Source organism: Aptenodytes forsteri, unplaced genomic scaffold, assembly GCF_000699145.1.
Source record: "Aptenodytes forsteri isolate BGI_AS27 unplaced genomic scaffold, ASM69914v1 Scaffold310, whole genome shotgun sequence".
NCBI classification, from domain to species: domain Eukaryota; kingdom Metazoa; phylum Chordata; class Aves; order Sphenisciformes; family Spheniscidae; genus Aptenodytes; species Aptenodytes forsteri.
In genome coordinates this window covers 915,528-934,069 of record NW_008795680.1, presented here as the reverse complement: position 1 = coordinate 934,069, position 18,542 = coordinate 915,528, and the positions used below count along the sequence as shown (strand labels likewise).

The 18,542-nt window shown below is 47.4% G+C and overlaps 1 protein-coding gene across 1 annotated transcript; it reads right to left on the bottom strand.

Moving 5' to 3' along the window:
- Positions 1–616: 616 nt before the first annotated feature.
- Positions 617–7,330, bottom strand: TUBAL3 (tubulin alpha like 3). The gene is made up of 4 exons (XM_009282676.1): positions 7,276–7,330; positions 4,279–4,522; positions 2,795–2,943; positions 617–2,050 (listed from the first exon to the last, which is right to left on the bottom strand). Exons 1-4 carry the CDS (start codon positions 7,276–7,278, stop codon positions 1,070–1,072), a joined length of 1,377 nt encoding a protein of 458 aa, XP_009280951.1. The 5' UTR covers positions 7,279–7,330; the 3' UTR covers positions 617–1,069.
- Between the last annotated feature and the right edge of the window lie 11,212 nt (positions 7,331–18,542).

The following is an 18,542-nucleotide window of genomic DNA, read 5'->3' as shown; positions in this document are numbered from 1 at the left end:
CATGAGCAGGGCACCAAGAGACGCAACGCAGCATGGAGCCAGCCATTCTCTTATCCCACGGGCTTATGAACACTCCCTCTCCGTATCTTATCAGGGGCATTTCATCGCTTTTCCTCCTGAGTCACCCCATCACATGGGCCTGGCTCACCTTCTCGGGGCAAACTCCAGCCCCAGGCACATGGGGCTGGTTTCACACTCACACCAACTCCTGAGCAAGACCCCGGCTCAGAGCTACAGCACTGCCCCAACAGCCAGGACTTGCTCAGGCAACAAACAAGCTTCAGAGATGGTGAAGAGGCAAAACCCCACCAAAAAGGTGCTCTTTACCCAGGCACTTCTCCCCATTATGGCACAGGTCAAACTGGGGATTCCCTGCCTGCTCCCAGACACGCTTCCTTTAGGCTGTTCTTGGAGGTGAGAAGAGCAGCATCCAGCTCCGGACAGACAAGTCCCTGCAAGATATAGGTCATTTCCCTCACAGCAATAATTATGGTTGATGATCCTCACAGATGGCCTACCCAGAGCACACCCTTATCAGCATTTGTTATTCTTCCCAAGACAACATCCGTGCAGTTGGGACCTCCCCACACAAACACCCTGATTAAATCTAAAGAACTCAGAGCAAAAAAAAAAAATCTTTATTCAAATACAAAAAGACAGTTGCATAGAAGTGTACAGGTACATTTCTAATTAAAAGGTGCTTTTACAGTAAAAGCCACAGCAAGAATTTGCCATTTCAGCCAAAGCAGGCAGCTTGCAACATTCCCCTGGACTAGGAACCAGGATCCTCTGCCCAGACAGGATGTGTCCCCAACACTAAGCTAGGCACCTATTCAGCTTCACTCATTGATAAACAGCAGTGTGATAAAGCTCGAGACACCCATACTACAGAAGTGCACTATGAGCACGTAGACTATGCAAGCAGAAAAGGTATAATACGTCAAACAGTAGCGTTGAGGTTCAGGACAATCCTTTGGCACCTCCAGGCACTCAGGACCAGTTTAGCCTGATGACAGAGGGTTTGTGTTTCATCTGAGGTTTGACTTCATTAAGAACAGACTGCAGTTTGTTAATACTCATCCTCATCAGCCTCATCTTCTCCATCTGCCGAGTCCCTTCCAACCTCCTCATAATCCTTCTCCAGGGCAGCCAGGTCCTCCCTGGCCTCCGAAAACTCCCCCTCCTCCATGCCCTCCCCCACGTACCAGTGCACAAAGGCTCGCTTGGCATACATCAGGTCAAACTTGTGGTCCAGGCGGGCCCACGCCTCCGCGATGGCCGTGGTGTTGCTCAGCATGCAGACAGCCCGCTGCACCTTGGCCAGGTCTCCCCCGGGCACCACCGTGGGAGGCTGGTAGTTGATACCCACCTTGAAGCCCGTGGGGCACCAGTCCACAAACTGGATCGACCGGCGCGTCTTAATGGCTGCAATGGCCGCGTTCACATCCTTGGGCACCACGTCACCCCGGTACAGCAGGCAGCACGCCATGTACTTGCCACGGCGCGGGTCACATTTCACCATCTGGTTGGAGAACTCAAAGCAAGCATTGGTGATCTCTGGCACCGACAGCTGCTCGTGGTAGGCTTTCTCTGCCGAGATGATGGGCGCGTAGGTCGTGAGCGGGAAGTGTATCCGGGGGTAGGGCACCAGGTTGGTCTGAAACTCAGTCAGGTCAACATTCAAAGCACCGTCAAATCTCAAGGAGGCAGTGATGGAGGAGACGATCTGCCCAATCAGCCTGTTGAGGTTGGTGTAGGTGGGACGCTCGATGTCCAGGTTGCGGTTGCAGATGTCATAGATGGCCTCGTTGTCCACCATGAAGGAGCAGTCCGAGTGCTCCAGGGTGGTGTGGGTGGTGAGGATGGAGTTGTAGGGCTCCACCACTGCTGTGGAGACCTGCGGGGCTGGGTACACAGAGAACTCCAGCTTGGACTTCTTGCTGTACTCCACGGAGAGCCGCTCCATGAGGAGGGAGGTGAACCCGGAGCCTGTGCCTCCCCCAAAGCTGTGGAAGACCAGGAACCCTTGGAGTCCACTGCACTGGTCAGCCTGCAGCAGAATAATGTATATTTACCTCTCTCTGTTAAGGACTGGAATAACTATCCCAAATAATACAGGCAATAAATTCTGCTTAGAGCACTTACTAGCCAGAGTGCACCCAATCCCCAGAGTGGATTCAGTCAGTATATTGCCCTACTGAGCATCTTAAGTATACACGTCTTAATCGACTGCAGTATTTCCATGGAGATACCACAGGTAGCTCTGCATGGTCAGATGGAAACTCTTGACAAATTGCTCCATTATCAGCTCAATGCATACCTCAGCACCTGAGAGGGGATGGGAGGTAGAATGTGGGTCCTAGACCCTTAGGAGACATCTCAAAAACATTTCACTGACAGGCATCCAAGTACATTGTTACAATCCTGCTTCATTCCTATCAAATGTGGAGTTTGGTCTTCGCAGCCTGGTTACCAATTGTCCATTTAGAATTAATATCCACAATTGCACAACCAGGGTGTGGCTTCCCTGTGGTCAAAGGTCCTTCTCTTCTGTCTCTTACGTCTAGTGTTGTGTCACTTCATTCATGTACAATATGCAATGACAGTTGCTTTTAAGGCAGGTATACAGGTTCAGATGGCCCCTTGCTTTACTGAGCCCCAAACCTAATCACAGCAGCAGCAGCCCTTGAGCTCACATAAAGGGGTTTTTCTTCTAAGACTTTTACCCCAAACCCAAAGTTTAATTGTATTGTCCATGGTGTGTTATTTTAAGGGAAAGACTGTCTTCTCTTACCATTTTACGAATTCTGCTGAGGACAGTGTCTATAATCTCCTTTCCGATGGTGTAGTGGCCACGAGCATAGTTGTTGGCAGCATCTTCCTTGCCACTGATGAGCTGCTCTGGGTGGAAGAGCGCATGGTAGGTCCCAGTCCTGATCTCATCTACACAAGGAGGAGCAGTCATGGAGAGCAGCACACAGTTACAGGTTCTGGACATTAGCGTGACAGAGTAAAACACATAGCAAATCTACCAGGAGCCCATGTGAGATGACAGTCATGGCATGGTTAGTTGAGACTGGGAATAATGGAAGGGGTAAGAATAACCCTGTCCAGGCTAATTTGTCAAGCTATTGTCCTACTATACCTTCTCCATCTTTGCCCAGCAGCCACCTTGAGATCCTAGTGTAATTTAGCTTAAAGAGTTAGGACACTGCCTATGTTTCCAATATTATCGTAGGATTATTGTTACCATATGCAGCTTGTGTTTCTGCTTGTTGCAAAGCATCTTGAGGTGGCTGGAAGCATTACCTCCATTCTCTGCTCTACAGCACATTGAAGAGGAGACAGAGTGCCTCCAGTGTTGACACTTCTGCTAGATGTATCTGGCACAGCTTCAGGCACCTTATGAAGACAGGCATTAGGAGCAGTTTTTCTAGGCTCCGTGCAGTCAATGAGGTTGGAGACACCTCCAGAGGGTATTTAAACCCACTCAGTCTCAATATTGGATAGATTTCATATTCTACTGGCTCGCTCACTATGTTCCCAATTTAGCGCCTTGATAAGGTGCCTAAAAATTAAGTGGAACCAAAACAAAAGTCTACATTCCTTCCATTAGATGAAATAATGAGTCATACATCCTAGATGGTAAGATAGGAGCAAACGCCCAGGAGAAGCCTAGAAGGCAGAAGCAGGTAGATGGATGCAGGTGGTTGGGAGTAATTTCCACCAGTTCCTTGAGCATAAAAAGAGTTTGTTTTCTAGGAATGTACTCTAAATCAAAGTGCCATGATTGAGTCAAACACCCAGAGATCACTAAAGGAGCTGGGGCTGGAAGGGGAAGTAGAAAGCTTGCAGTAGCAAGACACCCAGTTTCCACAGAACCATGAAATATGTAGCACCCATCTGCCCAAAGATGCTTCACAGGTAGCATTAAAACCAGATGTGCCACATCAGGTCATAGGATGGTGTAATTCAGTTCAGAGCCACTGAGGTTAATAAACCCATGCCACTTTACATCTGCTGAGGATCCTGCTCAAGACAGCAGGTCTCTTAAAGGAGCGGTAAACTAAAGACAAGTCAGTGTAGTAGAATAATGGGTTTGTCACTCCAGGTCCATTTGGAAATGCAAACTTTGTCTCCTTCAAATGGCTGGAGACATTTTACTAGAGCGGAGGTGTGGGAGCTGCTAGGTAATATGGGCAGCAACACGAGCCCCAGGTAAGAAGGGTCAGGAGTCACAGGTAAAGATGCCACAACACCCAACTGCCCCACTATTACCGATGACAGTGGGCTCCAAGTCTATGAACACTGCCCGGGGCACGTGCTTCCCAGATGCTGTCTCACAGAAGAAGGTCTCGAAAGAAGAATCCACTTGTTCAGACTTCGGCTCCACAGGTTTCACCTGCTTGGGGCCAGGGATGGTCCCATCCGCCTGGATCCCATGCTCAAGGCAGTACAGCTCCCAGCAGGCATTGCCCATCTGCACGCCAGCCTGGCCGATGTGGATGGAAATGCATTCCCTCTGGAAGGGGAAATGACTTGTTAAGGCAGTTTTTAGACATCCTGCAACTTAGTACTAGCCCCCGCGGTTCTTGTTTGAGCCATTTGCTACTGCTGATGACTAGGGAAACAGGCGGCTTCCGCCCACTGCTGGGAGTTGGAGCGAGGATCAAACTGTCATCTGCAGGGCGGCTGGACACAGCCTAGCTGCACACGCAGCATCCCTAGGAAGGGCTCTCCCAGCGCAGGGGAGGAGGAAGGAAGGAGGTGATGGGCTCCGTGCTGAGGCAGGAAGCAGCTGAGCAGTGCTGGCTCCTCAATCAGTGCTCAACTGGCCCTGCCATGGAGTAGAGCAGCTGTCAGTCCCCCGGGTCTGAGAGCAATGGGGCATCAGGGACAACAGCTCCAGGCTCCCTGAGCTAAAAAAAGCTCTGCACCAAGCAGGGAGAAGCCAAGCTTGGGAAACCCACAGCCAATCTGGGAGTCACAGCAGGAAACGAGGCTGGAAGAATTCAGCAGTTGCCCACGGCCAGAAAAAGGGCAAGCTGACACCCAAGGAGAGCCTCGGAGTCCTGGTTTAACCAGGTCACCCTCCAGGAGCCTCTAACTACCTCCAGGGCAGTATTGGAGGTACTAGCATCTTCTGGAGACTCTCTGGGGACTTTTGATGGTTGCGTGCTTCCCTGGGTAATTGGCATCTGTGCTGTTTCCATCACCCCAAGATCAAAGCACTGCTGCAGTGATGATAGAGGCTCACATCCCAGCTCCCAAGCAGAGACTCCCAATTACTGCCATGCATAGCATGGGGCAGTGCTGTTTCCCAAGGGATCACCATGAAAGGGAGCTGGTGATCCCACCTGGGGATGGCAAGCAGTGCAGCTGATCCCATTTTTTGTAGCATTGATGGGCAGCTTTGTTCAGGTCTCACCTCATTTCACACCGCCACCCAGTCCTACCCCAACCTGGGAGTCTCCCCAGATAAGCCCAACTCCCCTGCTCCAAGTAGCCCACCTTGAGCAGAGCATGACAAATGCCACTGACAGCCCAGTTGTCTCAGGGCTGAGAGGACACTCTGTGCGTGCACACCCCTAGGCCTGACTATCCTGCCAGAAGGACTCTGTCCCTTGAAAGTCACTACCCTCTAAGTAATGCTAGACACCAACCATTTGTGGCAGTAGCCATCAGGAGAGGATGCAATGCAACTTCTCCCCTCTTAGTCTCCAAGCATGGATGTGCCAAGACATTTCTCAGTCCTCAAGCAACTCCAATGGCCACCACATGTCCAGGTCATCCACCATAAAGCTAGACACCAACTGGATTAATGCTCCTGGTACCGCAGAGGGACACCAACCCCTTTACCCACAGCTGGCTAAACACCGCTTAATCCTGGTCTGGGCCGAGACCACCGGTTCTGCTTGGGTGTGGAGGCTGTGTTTAAGTCCTCCCTCTCCGAGTTGATATTTGCACTATGTGGGAAATGCTGACTGCCATTTGCCCATCCCTCTCAGCAAGATGGTTGCAATAGCTCCTCACCACAGTTTGCAAGGGTCAGTGCCACAGCCGTTTTCACCAGCGCTAGCTGGGACAGCTGCTCCGCTCACTATCCTCTCCCAGCTCCCTAGTCCCAGCACCTGCTTCAAGGGAGCACTGGTATTTTCAGCCCAGAGCACAGGGAATAGGAACAAAAAAAAAAAAAGGGGGCCTGCTGGAAGGAGGAAAGTGCAGCTTTTTTCTGCAGGTTTCCCCCACACACACACCCCCTTCAAATATGCCAGAAGGTTTTTTTGAGGTCCCAGCTCTCCAACATTTGCATCAAGATGAAGTGCATTTTACAGACTCTGGCTATAGGCAGCCTATTGTTGTCCAGCTGATTTTCCCATTGGAAATACCATGTAAATGTTTAACTGTTTTATAGCCAAGACAGACTCTAGTAGTCAGCAGATAAAAGGAAAAGTTCAAAAGCTGGCTCGCTAAGAGTTACTTTGAAGTTTTCTTCCATTTGCAACATGCAAAGGGACACCATCAGATTTTCCAACAAGTTACTCTTTTGCATTCACAATAAGGTGACAGTTGTGTTATTCTTTACAGAGTTTCAGCTAGATCAGCCAGCACTGTTCAGGGTTGCAGTTTTTTTAGTAACCAGATCAATCCACTTCAGTTTCACAGCTGCAAACTCTTTAGATTAAAGATTCAGTTAAAAAGCTAGAAGGAAGGGGGACTTTATTAATTTAATATCTAATCCCAAGGGTTTGTAGCAGACAAAGGCAACATGGCAGCTCACTCCTAAGGAAAAAAACCCTAAAGGTCCCTGCAAGTTGCACTAGTTCCCTGTGGCAGTGCAAGAGTTGAAGTGTTAAGCTTTGGGAAAAGGGCCAGCAGTGTCAAAATTTAAACTTTAGTCTATCACATAGTTGTGTCTATCACGTAGATATGCTGGTCCCCCCAAAAAAGTAAAACCCAACTTGCATTAAAGAGACAGAAACTTTGCAACTCTACAGACCCCACCTCAGGAACTGCAAACTCAGAGTGAAAAGCAGCAAGAGGCCACCTAAATAGCTCTTCTCCAACCAAGTCCCTCACTTTTCCCTTATAAGGAGCAAACATTGACTCAATAAACCATAAGGTAATCAGCAATTAAACAAAGCTGTTTGGAATTAACATCCCCAGGAGAAAGGAGAGAAAAAGAGCAAGTAAGCTGTTCAGCTCAGTACACTTGGAAAAGACACAATCTATATTTTAAGTTAAGACTAATACAAATACAAGGCATGCTCTTACCATGATGAGACTGGAAGCTTGCTAAGATCTAAGCAAAACAGCTGCTGCCCCTGCCTCTCCCTGCAACTTTATAGCTCAGGAAGGCTTGACTCCACCTGAATATAAAGAAGCTTTCTGCTAGCTTAAAGGAACAGAGCTCCTTTTCCTTTGCATCCCTAGAAATAGCAAGGGATAAAATGATCTATTAGTGTCTAGCTGGTGTGATTTCTGTGATTAAACAGCCTTGGGTACAGTGCAATGTGAGCTTTTTTTGTAATTTTTTTCAAAGAGCCTTAACTGGGGGAAAGAAAAAAAAGTAGATGCCAAAGCTTGGGTTTGGCTAAAAAGAAGGAAACTCTGGGGAAGTTTGAGTGCCCCCATATGATTCACTTTATGCAGCAGAAACAATCTTCCCCTTATCATTATTCAAGGCACTGCCACTGATGTGCTGTATCTTGTCTATTTTTAGACATAATCCTGCAATTTTTGGTCTTTGTTCCGTATGCTCGATGACCTTCATGGGAATCTGCTGACTTTTGCACCTCTGGGACATGCGGGTGTAGGCTCAGACCCTCCGTTTGCCTTACTTGCTGGTCATTAAGGGTTCATTTTGCCCTCCTGCCGAGAGCTGACACAAGGACTCTGAGGCAGTTTTGGCCCCAACCTGCAAATGGGTAGGTACATCTTCAAGACTGCTCTGGATCTGCCCCTAAGTCTCAGTAGTGCCTGTGTGGTTACTAGCAGCAGGTAGACAAGAGTGGTTAGTGGTAGTTTGTTTACTAATTCCCTTATTTACCTCTTCATTCTCCCATTAAAAGGTTCCCAAACCTTCTTTGGTTCAGCCATGGCTGCAACAGATTGACAGCTCTGTCACAGACTGTATCAGCATGAGTGCAGCCAAGCAGTCAAGGACAGGGAGTTTCTCCTCTGTTCAGCATTTGTGAGACCCTCTCTGCTTACTGGGTCCAGTTTGAGCTGACCAGTACAAGACAGACATTGGTATACTGGAGCAAGTCCAGCGTAGACCGCCGAGCTGGTCAGATTTGGAGTACAGGACATAGGCGGACAGGGTAAGTGGGCTTGTTCATCCTCAAGAAGGGGAGACCTTTCAACTCACCATGAAGGGGGTCAGACACTGGAGCAGGAACCTAAAGATGGGGGAATTCTCATCCTTGAATGTATTCAAAACTCACCTGCACAAGTCCTCAAGCAACTTGTTCAAAGTTGACCCCAAGGTATTTTTAGGAGGCAAAATTAACCCTCTCGCCAAGGACCTGTATGCGCCAACCTGATTGTAAGAACATCCCCGGCCATAGGGTAAATTTCTTTAGAGAAGCTTTTTTTACCTTTATATTGTCAGCACCGCATACGGGCTCAGCTGAGCCTGGAGGGTGGCGGGTATTCACCCCCCAGCTCCGCTGAGGCATGGGGACAAGACTGCAGCCTTGATGGACAAAGAGATGAGCTGACCTGCAAAAGGAAGGCATCTATGGAAGAGCTCTCCTCCACTGGCAGGTTCAGCCCAACCTCTGCCTCTGAGGGCAGATGGGAGCATTACCCTGTTCCTGCTTGGGGCTATGCTGTGGATATAAGGAATTCGAGCCAAGCAGGTTGAGCACATGGCTATGCCTGTTTTGGAAGTGGCAGAATTCAGCCGTAATTGGGTCAGGCAGGGTTCTTTTGTTAGACAGAGCATCACGCAAACACTGCTGTCAGCATCCTGGCCTCCAAACCTCTGCTGGGAATAAAGGTGGCCTCTGAGTATAGAGAAGCTATTCATTTCTGACCTAAACCAAGAGTCTCCCAAATGTGTGCACCAAGTCTGCCAGTCAGACAAGATCTTCTCTTTCCAAGAGGCATCTGTTCCTCAATGAGAAAAGAGAAAATGAGGAACTCGGGCAGTTTAGAGCATGAAGCATTTATTCACTGAATGATGTGCTTTGGTAAACCCCAAGTCAAAAAATTTTGGGGCTGATTTCTGTCTTTCTTGGGAAATGGAAAGCAAAAGAGAGAAGTGCTAGTCTGGTGGTGACAGAGAAAACCTGCCCGCGACCTCAGCTCCAAGACATATTTAGAATGGCATCAACGAGAAGGACAGAGACTACCCCCCTCAGAGGACCCGTTGCGGCAGCTCCCAGCCTTTTTATAGCCAGACCTCACAGCTGCTGCCTCCTTTTTCCCACTCCCGCGTCCTAAATATCGCTTCCTCCCTCTCCCTGGTCTTCCTATTGCCGTCCCCACCATGTGGTCCGGCACCAGCTGCTGTTCGCCTCTACAGAGCAAATCCTTACCCATGAGGATGTGGGTGGTGTCCCAAAACATGCTGGATGAGTGTCCTGAGACGGAGGGGAGAACTGATCTGTGGCCACACTCTGGGTGAGCACTTGACTTACCAGGCTGCTGAGGAACAGAGAAGGTACTGCTTTTTGCTGCGCTACTTTGGAGAATGGCACTTAAATGTCACCTTTTACGCCTGTCACTTGCTTTTGTTAGAGGAGCCCCCAAGGAATCAAAAGGTTTTGTCCCTGGGAAGACAATATATTTAATTCAATATGAATTTATTTAATTCAGTATTAGTTTTTGGTGTTGCTGAAGCAGGAAAAAGTGGGGAAAAAATCTCACTTTGCTTCAGGCTCAGCCAAATGTGGGATATTTTCGGTATTTTTTGGTTTGTTGGCTGAACTGAAAAAATAGCGATTCATGTAGTTCCAAAATCCACCATTTCAGAAATAACTTGCTCCCATGTTTAATTGTTCACCTAGTTAAATTTGCTCCCGGTTTCACATGTGAATTTCCCTAGCATCAGCTTCCAGCCACTGGCTCTCATTATGCCTTTTTCTGGGGAGTAAAAGCTGCCAACTTTCCACACCCTCATCCCCCCGAAGGCAGTTGTTGTCTTTTCAAGTGAATTCAGCACTGGCCGAATATGCAGAACAACAGTCCTAGAGATCTCCATCCTCCACTTTAGCCTGAACTGCCAGATCCCGTTCCCCAGCAGGTCTCCGTCTGCCTCCATTGTCCTCCAGAGGCATAAAGCCACTAACATCATTAATGGGAACTCCCCAGCGACCTGGGCAAACCTGGGCTCATCCCACTTAACACCAGTATCCACTAACAAGCCTCTGACAGGGGAGGAACTTGCCCTGTGCCAGCAGTTCCCAAAGCTTAGCCGGCAGGGAGCATGTATCTCACAAGGCCGTTGCAACCCTCAGGAGCTTTGGTGGCCATCACATGGTGGCCCTGCAAATTTTGCTATGTGGCCTTCAGCCTCACGTCTGATGAGCAAATGAGGACCCTCCCAAGGGGCACCCACTTATTGATGGGCCAGCTAGTCCTCTGGACACCCCCGCTTCTCCTTGTAGGGAGGCCTCAGGCCACTGTTACCCTAATTTAGGTTTGCCAGGGCTGACTTTGAAGCGCTGCTCCTGATAGCGGTTGTCCTTTATCTATCATGCAGTGAGGCCCCAACCTCAGCTCAGGCATCTGTTCCTGATAACCGGAGATGATTTATCCAAGCATTAGCCTGCATATCTCTAGCATTTCACTCTGTGTGTTTCTGTCCATGCACGGTTTGTTTTTATACTGCTCCTTCTCTGGCCTTGGCGTCAGCCCTTTCTGCTTCGTGCACGTGAAGGATGCAAGCAGGGAGAACTCCACTTGTTTTGCTTATGTGGTTTCCTACCCCTCCCTCGAATGTGCAGATTTTGCTTCAGCCAAACTCCATCTGCAAACACATCCTTGCAGGGTGAGACAGTGGAGCAATTTGGATGCAGGGGGATCCATTCAGATATACTCACAAAAAAAGAATTAAACTTGCCACAAAAGTAAATTACTAATACAGTACTGTCAAAAGAAGCATTCGGCATCAGTAGGAACTTTTGACATTCTCTATTGTAATGCAAAAAGTTACAGCAAAAAGTGATTAAAACTGAAAACCTTCATTTCAAGGCTATCAGGATGGGATGTTTTGACAATCCAACTTCTCCCCCACTCCCCTCATTTTTCTTTCCAAATAAAACCCTGGCAGACCCATCCCGTTCTGCTAGACAGCTCGATTGGAGTGGAACTGCATATTTCAGCAGAACACAGTTCCAGCAGAATTCCCCCAACCAGCTCTGCCTCAAAGCTATTCCCGTAACCGAGGGTGGAGAATGCACCATCTCTTTATTTGTGTCTGCACAGCTGTGCTTCTCCTTTGCGTTCCCCAAAGCAGATAGGAACCAGCTGTGGGGTACGGGCTTCTTTGCGGCGGGGTTAGGCTGTAGCAATAGCGAGTGCACAAGGATATATTTTTATTTATTCTCCAGTTGCAAAGGGTTATTTCTACTCTTCTCCCTTTAATTGCCTTAGGAGTAATGAGGTAAATGCTTTAAGGAAAAGCTTTCCTCTAAAGTGACTTGAAGAAAGGTGGGTTTATATTCTTTAATGAGTTTCAGGGTGGCTGTAAGGTGTCAGGCAAAGGTCTGCCTCCCGGTGCCCTGCTCCCAACCGTGGCCACAAGCAGCTGCTTGGAGAAGTGTAAAGGGCCAGGAAAATGTATATAACATATCCCCTGAAGTCTCTCCTCTGATTTTTATTCAGCTCAGTGACTTTCCGAACTGCATGTGGTTTCTACATACTCAATAAGCCTCAATGCATTTCCCTGCCATCAGTTTGTCTCGTGCCCTTGAACGTTGTCCAACGTTAGCATCAGCTCACGGGCACTTTTAGTTTCAATTTGTTCAGCAGGACTCCAAGTAACTAACTTCCTGCTGCGTGACTTGTTTTCATCCTACTGATACCCGTTTTTTTTCTTCTTGATCTCTCTCCTGCGTTTCCCTGTCTACAAAGCTGAAATCATCTCATCAGTCAAGAGCGTGTGTGTGTGTGTGCACACGTTTCGTGAAGAAACTGAGTTGTGTCTTTCTCTCTGCCAATAAAGGGATTTTATCTGGTTCTGCAGAGGATCCTAGCAGCTCTCTGCTCTCCTAGTAGCTGACCCTACTACCAGTCTTGCAAGTCTTTGTTTTAATCAAAGAGACTGAGCCAGAATCCCCGTCGTTCACTAGGGCGTTGCTGTTAGACTTCACCCTGGAACTGCCTGGTGCATTTCAACGTTGATTCAACTCATTATCAACCCTCTACGAAGGGCCCTTCTCAGTGAGACTTTTCCTTCCCACCTGTCTGTACGTGGGAAACATCTAGATCAAAGACGGGATTAGAAAAGCTCTTGCCAAATTCATGACCAGTTTAAGAACTCAGCCTTAGTGCTTCCCTGCATGTTTAATATCAGAGCTACCAACACTGCCTTTAGTGGGACTGAAAACTGAAGCTTTGCATCAAGTGTTTTAGAAGAATTAGATTTCAGCACAGAGGCTCAATTTGAATTATTGGGATTAATTTGCATGTGTGGTGTACGGAGATCTGTTGCGTGGCTGGAAAAGGTAGGCAGACACATTTGATTGCCCAGGCTGTTCTTGGCTGCGTGGGATCTTCTCATTCCCGCACGTATCCCTGCTCCCTTATGGAAAAGGATTGTTTTGGAGCTGCTGAAATCAAATCCATAGCAGTGTCAAAAGGGCGTCGTAATGTTGTGGCTAAAGTCCTGTTCCCTTGCTGCGCTGAGCTGTGCAAATGAGAAGTTTTGAGCAAGAGCCCTTCTCATTGCCACAGACAAAGCTAATAGATGACTGACGATTCTGATTACTTGCAGTTCACGGGGCTTTTCTAATGGTCCTAAATCTCTGACAGTGATAAATGCTGTCATTAAGCCTACATAAACAACCATTTTGAAGATGTAAAAGCAAAACACTTTTTCCTTCATCTTCTGAAAGTTGGAATGCATTGTAAAAATACACGTGGGGCTGCGCTATTATTAAAACTGGCTTTTTTACATTGGTCAGCTCTCCGACTAAGACAAAACACAAGCGAGGCCCAACTATAATGTTTGTAGAAGGTGCAAGGACTGAGAACGGAAAAGTAGATTGGCTTGGATTATCCAAATTAATTTGCTTAATTTTTTTTTTTTTTTTTTTTTTTTTTTTTTTTTTTTTTTTTTTTTTTTTTTTTTTTTTTTTTTTTTTTTTTTTTTTTTTTTTTTTTTTTTTTTTTTTTTTTTTTTTTTTTTTTTTTTTTTTTTTTTTTTTTTTTTTTTTTTTTTTTTTTTTTTTTTTTTTTTTTTTTTTTTTTTTTTTTTTTTTTTTTTTTTTTTTTTTTTTTTTTTTTTTTTTTTTTTTTTTTTTTTTTTTTTTTTTTTTTTTTTTTTTTTTTTTTTTTTTCTGAAAGGAATCAATTCTGCATGGTGTGCAACAGTTGGGAAATGCATCACTCGAGGCTTACAGGGGCAGTTTGGCCAGCTTGGGTATCTCGTCTGTCTCATGGAAGAGCTCTGAAATCTTTCATGAGTTGATTATGTCACTTGGCAGAGTTCCTGTCGTGGCTGTGAACCACATGTATTATCTAGCCTGATGCTTGCTGACTACCTGGAATGCAAGGATAATTTTCATGTAGTTTTGTGGCGCTTATTTTCTAGGGTTTTTTTTCTAGATGAAAATACAAGACAGGTTGGGGGTTTTTTTAAATGGCTCTACATACTGATGGTGACACACACCCTAATCATGTGCAATTTATGGCCTAAGGTTTTATGGCACTATAAATGTCTAAGCTGCCTTGAATCTTCCAGATGACTACTTTGGAAGTAGTGTAAGTGTTTAAATGAGCAACGTTGCCAAGTGTATAAAATTCTACATAATAACTTGACGCTTTGAATCCTGAAAGAGATCGGTGTCAATGAAGTGTGCTTTAATCTTTGCCTAATTAAGTCTGCTTGTTTGAGAACCACAAGTCCTTAATGCATGTGTTACTAATCCCCTGCCTAATCCAAAAAATCTTTCCGAAAGGGAATAGTCCTAACAAGGCAGACATTTAGGTCAATAGTCTCTCTACTACTCCTTGCTGAGCGTGGGGAGGAGAAAGCTTAGCAGGCGAAAGCCCTCCTTTGAGCAAAATCTTTTCTGGTCTCGAAGATGAAGCATGGAGCAAAGCTCAAACTTAAAATTTCTCCTGGAGCGTTGTGACCTTCTGAAAATGCAGTGAAACTGTTTTGCAACCCCTGACAGCACTTGCAAGCAGGTAGGTGCTGTAGCATCAGCGGGATTCTCACCACCCTCTTAGCAAGCCCCTGAGAGGCTGTGCTCTGACAGCAATTCTAGTCGTGCACCACTCATGAGATCTCATGGATACCATGTGGGCATAATCTTCAACCAATACTTGTCTTTGATGGGCACTGGGCTGTCCAAGTCCATCTTCAGTGGTGTAAACACCCTCAAACACTACCAGGGACTCGGCCATAAAGTCAGGATGTGGCCTGAAGCAAGGCAGAGCTTCTGTCCTGACCATCACAAAAAAGGCTGGTTGTACCAACCAATGTTGAGCTAAATGCCTGACTTTGAGATAATATCTTTATATAGCATCCTAAATCCACTTATGCTTATTAAAATTCCAAGCTCTGGTGAGCGCATAAACTGCACAAATAGTTATCAGGGCTATGCAGCTGGTAAGTCTCATGCATAAGTCAGGGGAAGAAGACACAGGGTGAGGCTGGCGTGTCTAGCTGAAGACTCTTGCTCATGTGCTGATTAGCAGAGTCACGTACCCTTCCTGCCCAGCACTTGCCCTCAGAGCTGCCTGTGATGAGAAGCTGGGGATCCCCTTGGGCACGACGTCTCCAGTTTGATAGGCACTGCCATACGGCAGAGCGAGGGAGAAATGTGTGAGAGGCAGATCTCCTTAGCGTCAGGAAGGATTTTCTTGTGCAGCCTCTGGCTCCTCTGATGAAATCGTTGCTGTTGCTACTGCCTCTCAGCAGGGAATGGAAAGTGTGAAAAGGTTTCTTTCACAGAACATCTCGGTTTGCCTCTTCCCTGGTCCTACTCGGGGGTTCTGCATTTCCATCTCTGCCAGACAGGGTGGTGCGCAGATGGACAGCACAGTACTGCCTCGACCGTGGGGTCCAGCTACAAGACCCCGTTCCCATAACCAAGCAAATGAACAAGCTCCTCTGGGTCCTTCATTAGTGAGAGAGGACTGGGGGAGCAGCTGTCCAGAGCATCCACCTAGCTCCAGTGCCCACAGTCACTGCAGAGATACCAAAAATCGGTGGAAACCTAATAAAGCGGATTACAAGAGACATGAAAAGGATCCCTAAGCTGGACTGGCTTCTCAGCTTTCCTAAAGTGTTTGCACCAGGAATCCTGTTGCCCGCAATGAGAGGTTCTTCTCTCTTCTTAGCTGTGGCCCGTGCTTTGAGGTTCCCCTTTGTCTTCCACTGTCCAGCAGATCCTGTGACTACTGTGGATGTGAGTTCGAGTAGAGTTGTAGGTGAGTGTAATTTAAATTCATTTCATATAAAGACGTAAGACTCTTCTAGAGAAAGGTAACAGTGACTCTGATTTTCAGTCTACTTCTCCCTGCTCTTTTCCTCTCTTTCCACTGCCACCTGACCTCCCTTTTATGACGGTCTCCACCGAACATTTTTCACTATGGTTGAAATTCATATTGGTGTCCACTGTTCTACTTTCACAGTGAGCCGCATGTCAGTGGGAAGGGAGATGCTGCCAACACTCTGGGACTGCTGTACCCCTGGGAAGGTAATGCTGGTTGTGGGCACTGGTTGGTGAGACTTCCAAAATGGCAGATAAAGCACGGTGGGTGCAGAGGGGAGGCAGTCTGAATTCCGTCACGCTTCTGCTGCTTGAAGACGGATGGAGACTTTGTCTTGAACATGTAACTGAAAGGCAAAGACAGGTGGGTGTGACAGAGGTCAATAACAAGGCAGACCTGACTCTGCTCGAGTTCAGATTTCAGGGTATGTTTCCCTCCCCAGTCTGGCCACAGCTCAGTCCAATTGTGATTGACTCCGAATGAAGCGTGGCCTTCAAAAATCTACATTTGGATTGAATACTCATCTGTAGCAGTCTCTCAAAACCCCCTTCTACTGCCTGCTGATCGCTGGATCCTGCAAGGGTTCCTGGTCATTCAGATCCAAGCTGTAGCTCTCCAAATCAACTTGAAGACAGGGAGACCTGCCAGCTTCCACAGGCAGCTCTGTGCTGACCTCCCACCCCACCCTGGGGCACTCAGGCTCCACAGGAGACAAGAAGGCCATGTCATAGACCTATGACATCACCAACCACAACCTGGATACCCAGCATCCCACTTGAACCTGTTGATGGGGTGGTGTCCTCTCTCATCGTATCCTTGGTTTAACAGAGCCTTCAGTATTGACTTCACCAAGAGAGACAGACCTGGTGACCGCATCCTAAGATATGCTTTGCCCTCATGACCTACATACCTATAGTTTCAGCAGAGAGGGCCTGCCACAAGCACCTCTCAGAACACCAATCTCTGTGCTGAGTTCTCCAACTAGATGGAAAAGTCATTGGATAAGTCCATGGCTCACTGCCCGCTGTACCGAGGAGGGGGAGTGTAGTGCTCAGGGATGCAGCTGCGGCCACTGCAGAATGCAAAAAGCAGGAGGTCTTGAAAGACTGGAAGCTTTTCAAAACCAGGAGGACTCACCACTTTGTGGATGGCTGCTGCAGAAACCAGGGTCCAGCTGAGCGGGGAAGGTCTCTGAGAAGAAGGACTGGAAAGAAGTGAAAGAATTTGGCTGGTAGAGATGAAGTGTATGAATGTCTATCAGTAACTATAAGCGAACATAAATGAAATACCAAGTGAGGCAATACAACTTGCTAAACTATTTAGATGTGAACAAAAATAGAAAATTCACAGTTTTGTCATGTTAAGTCTGCACTGGAATAAAATAAGCAAAATCCATTCTCTTAGCTTTGGCATAATATCTGTGCTGAGTCTGACTCTTCTGGCATACTCTGCAGAGAGTAAGCCTGGTGTATCGGGTATGCTTACTCTTTCTCCCATCCCAATGGTACATTTCAAAATAGAAGCCCAACTTCTTTCTAAAACCTTCAAATCTTTGTCTCGCATATGGTTACATTAAACCTTTTGGCAGGCTGCTGTATTCAGCTTAAAGAGGGGGCATCTACTTTTCTGAATTGAGCTGCAGGTTCCACTTCAAAAGCTAGACTTGTTTTTCAGTATCTCTGAAGAATGCATTTTGGATTCATTACTAAAATACAGCCAAGTCAGTGAAATGCCTTGTGCATATGTGGGATTTTTAATGGGTTTCAAAGCATTTCATCCAACTGCTACACAGAAGTTGAGATCAACCTGCGACTGAAATGAACATGATAAACTGTAAAAGGCCATCCCAGCATAGCTGCCTGGGGTGCCAGCATTGTTAACGGGAGATCTTTCTGCCAAAACCGTCTGGTCTAAAGGCGGATTTGCACTCCAGAGGAGATACTTCCAATTTATAAGTAATGATAAACCATAACCCACCCTCTGTTATAGGAACAGTTGGGGCTGCCACCCCATGAGGGGAGAGACCCCATCCCCTCCATGACAGCCACTTTCCACAGAGGGAAAGGGCTGAAATGGAGGAAAAGAAAAATCTCAGCCAAGTGGGACACATTTCCGACTGATACCCTCACCTGAGCATGTCTAAACTTTCACCCTGTGTCTTGCTCAAAGCACCACTTAACCCGAAGTGGGACAGGAGGAACCGCGAGGGCTCCTGATCGCTTTTCAAGGCAGAGTTTCTGGGGTTTGCTCGCCAACGTCTGTCTATCCAAGGCATCTGCTTTTCTGCAGCACTGTCAGAATTGAAGACCCCGCTGCAAATGGTTTACACAGTGGTTTCATGCACATGGCTCAGGGACGACGGGCAGCAGCCTGCGAGATCCCACTCTCCCCGCGCCAGCGAGCGAGAGACGAAAATCCCACCTTCTACCTTTGCATGGTTTTGCGGTGCTGCATGGGGCCGGTTTGGTCTGGGCACATCCCATGTCGTCCGGAGAGAGGGAAAACCCTGTAAAAGCGAGAGGGAAAAGGGGCCGGGGAGCGCGGGTGGGCAGCTCTGTGAAGGAAGCCACTGCCTCAACCCCATGCCCACACCCAGGGCGCACCCCCAAGGTCACACCCCATATAAATCGCTTGTGTGTGTTTTGAGGGGGGTGCCTGAGGTAAATTTTTGAGATTTGAGCTGATTTCGGAGGTACGAGGGCTTTTTTTTTTTTTTGGGGGGGGGGGGGAGTTGTTTCTCCTCCAACGCCTTGTTGATTTCTGCCTCCCTCCGACGGGGGCTAGGACGTTGCTGCCCTCCCCGGGGCCGTGGGGCGCCGACCTTGCGTTCGCTGAGGAGAAAAGGCTGAAGGGAAGGAGGGAGGACA

Coding starts and splice junctions, on each gene's coding strand:
- TUBAL3 (XM_009282676.1), bottom strand. Junction 2,944..4,278: donor CTTGGAGCCCACTGTCATCG/GTAATAGTGGGG, acceptor CTCCTTGTGTAG/ATGAGATCAGGACTGGGACC. Junction 2,051..2,794: donor TCAGCAGAATTCGTAAAATG/GTAAGAGAAGAC, acceptor ATTCTGCTGCAG/GCTGACCAGTGCAGTGGACT.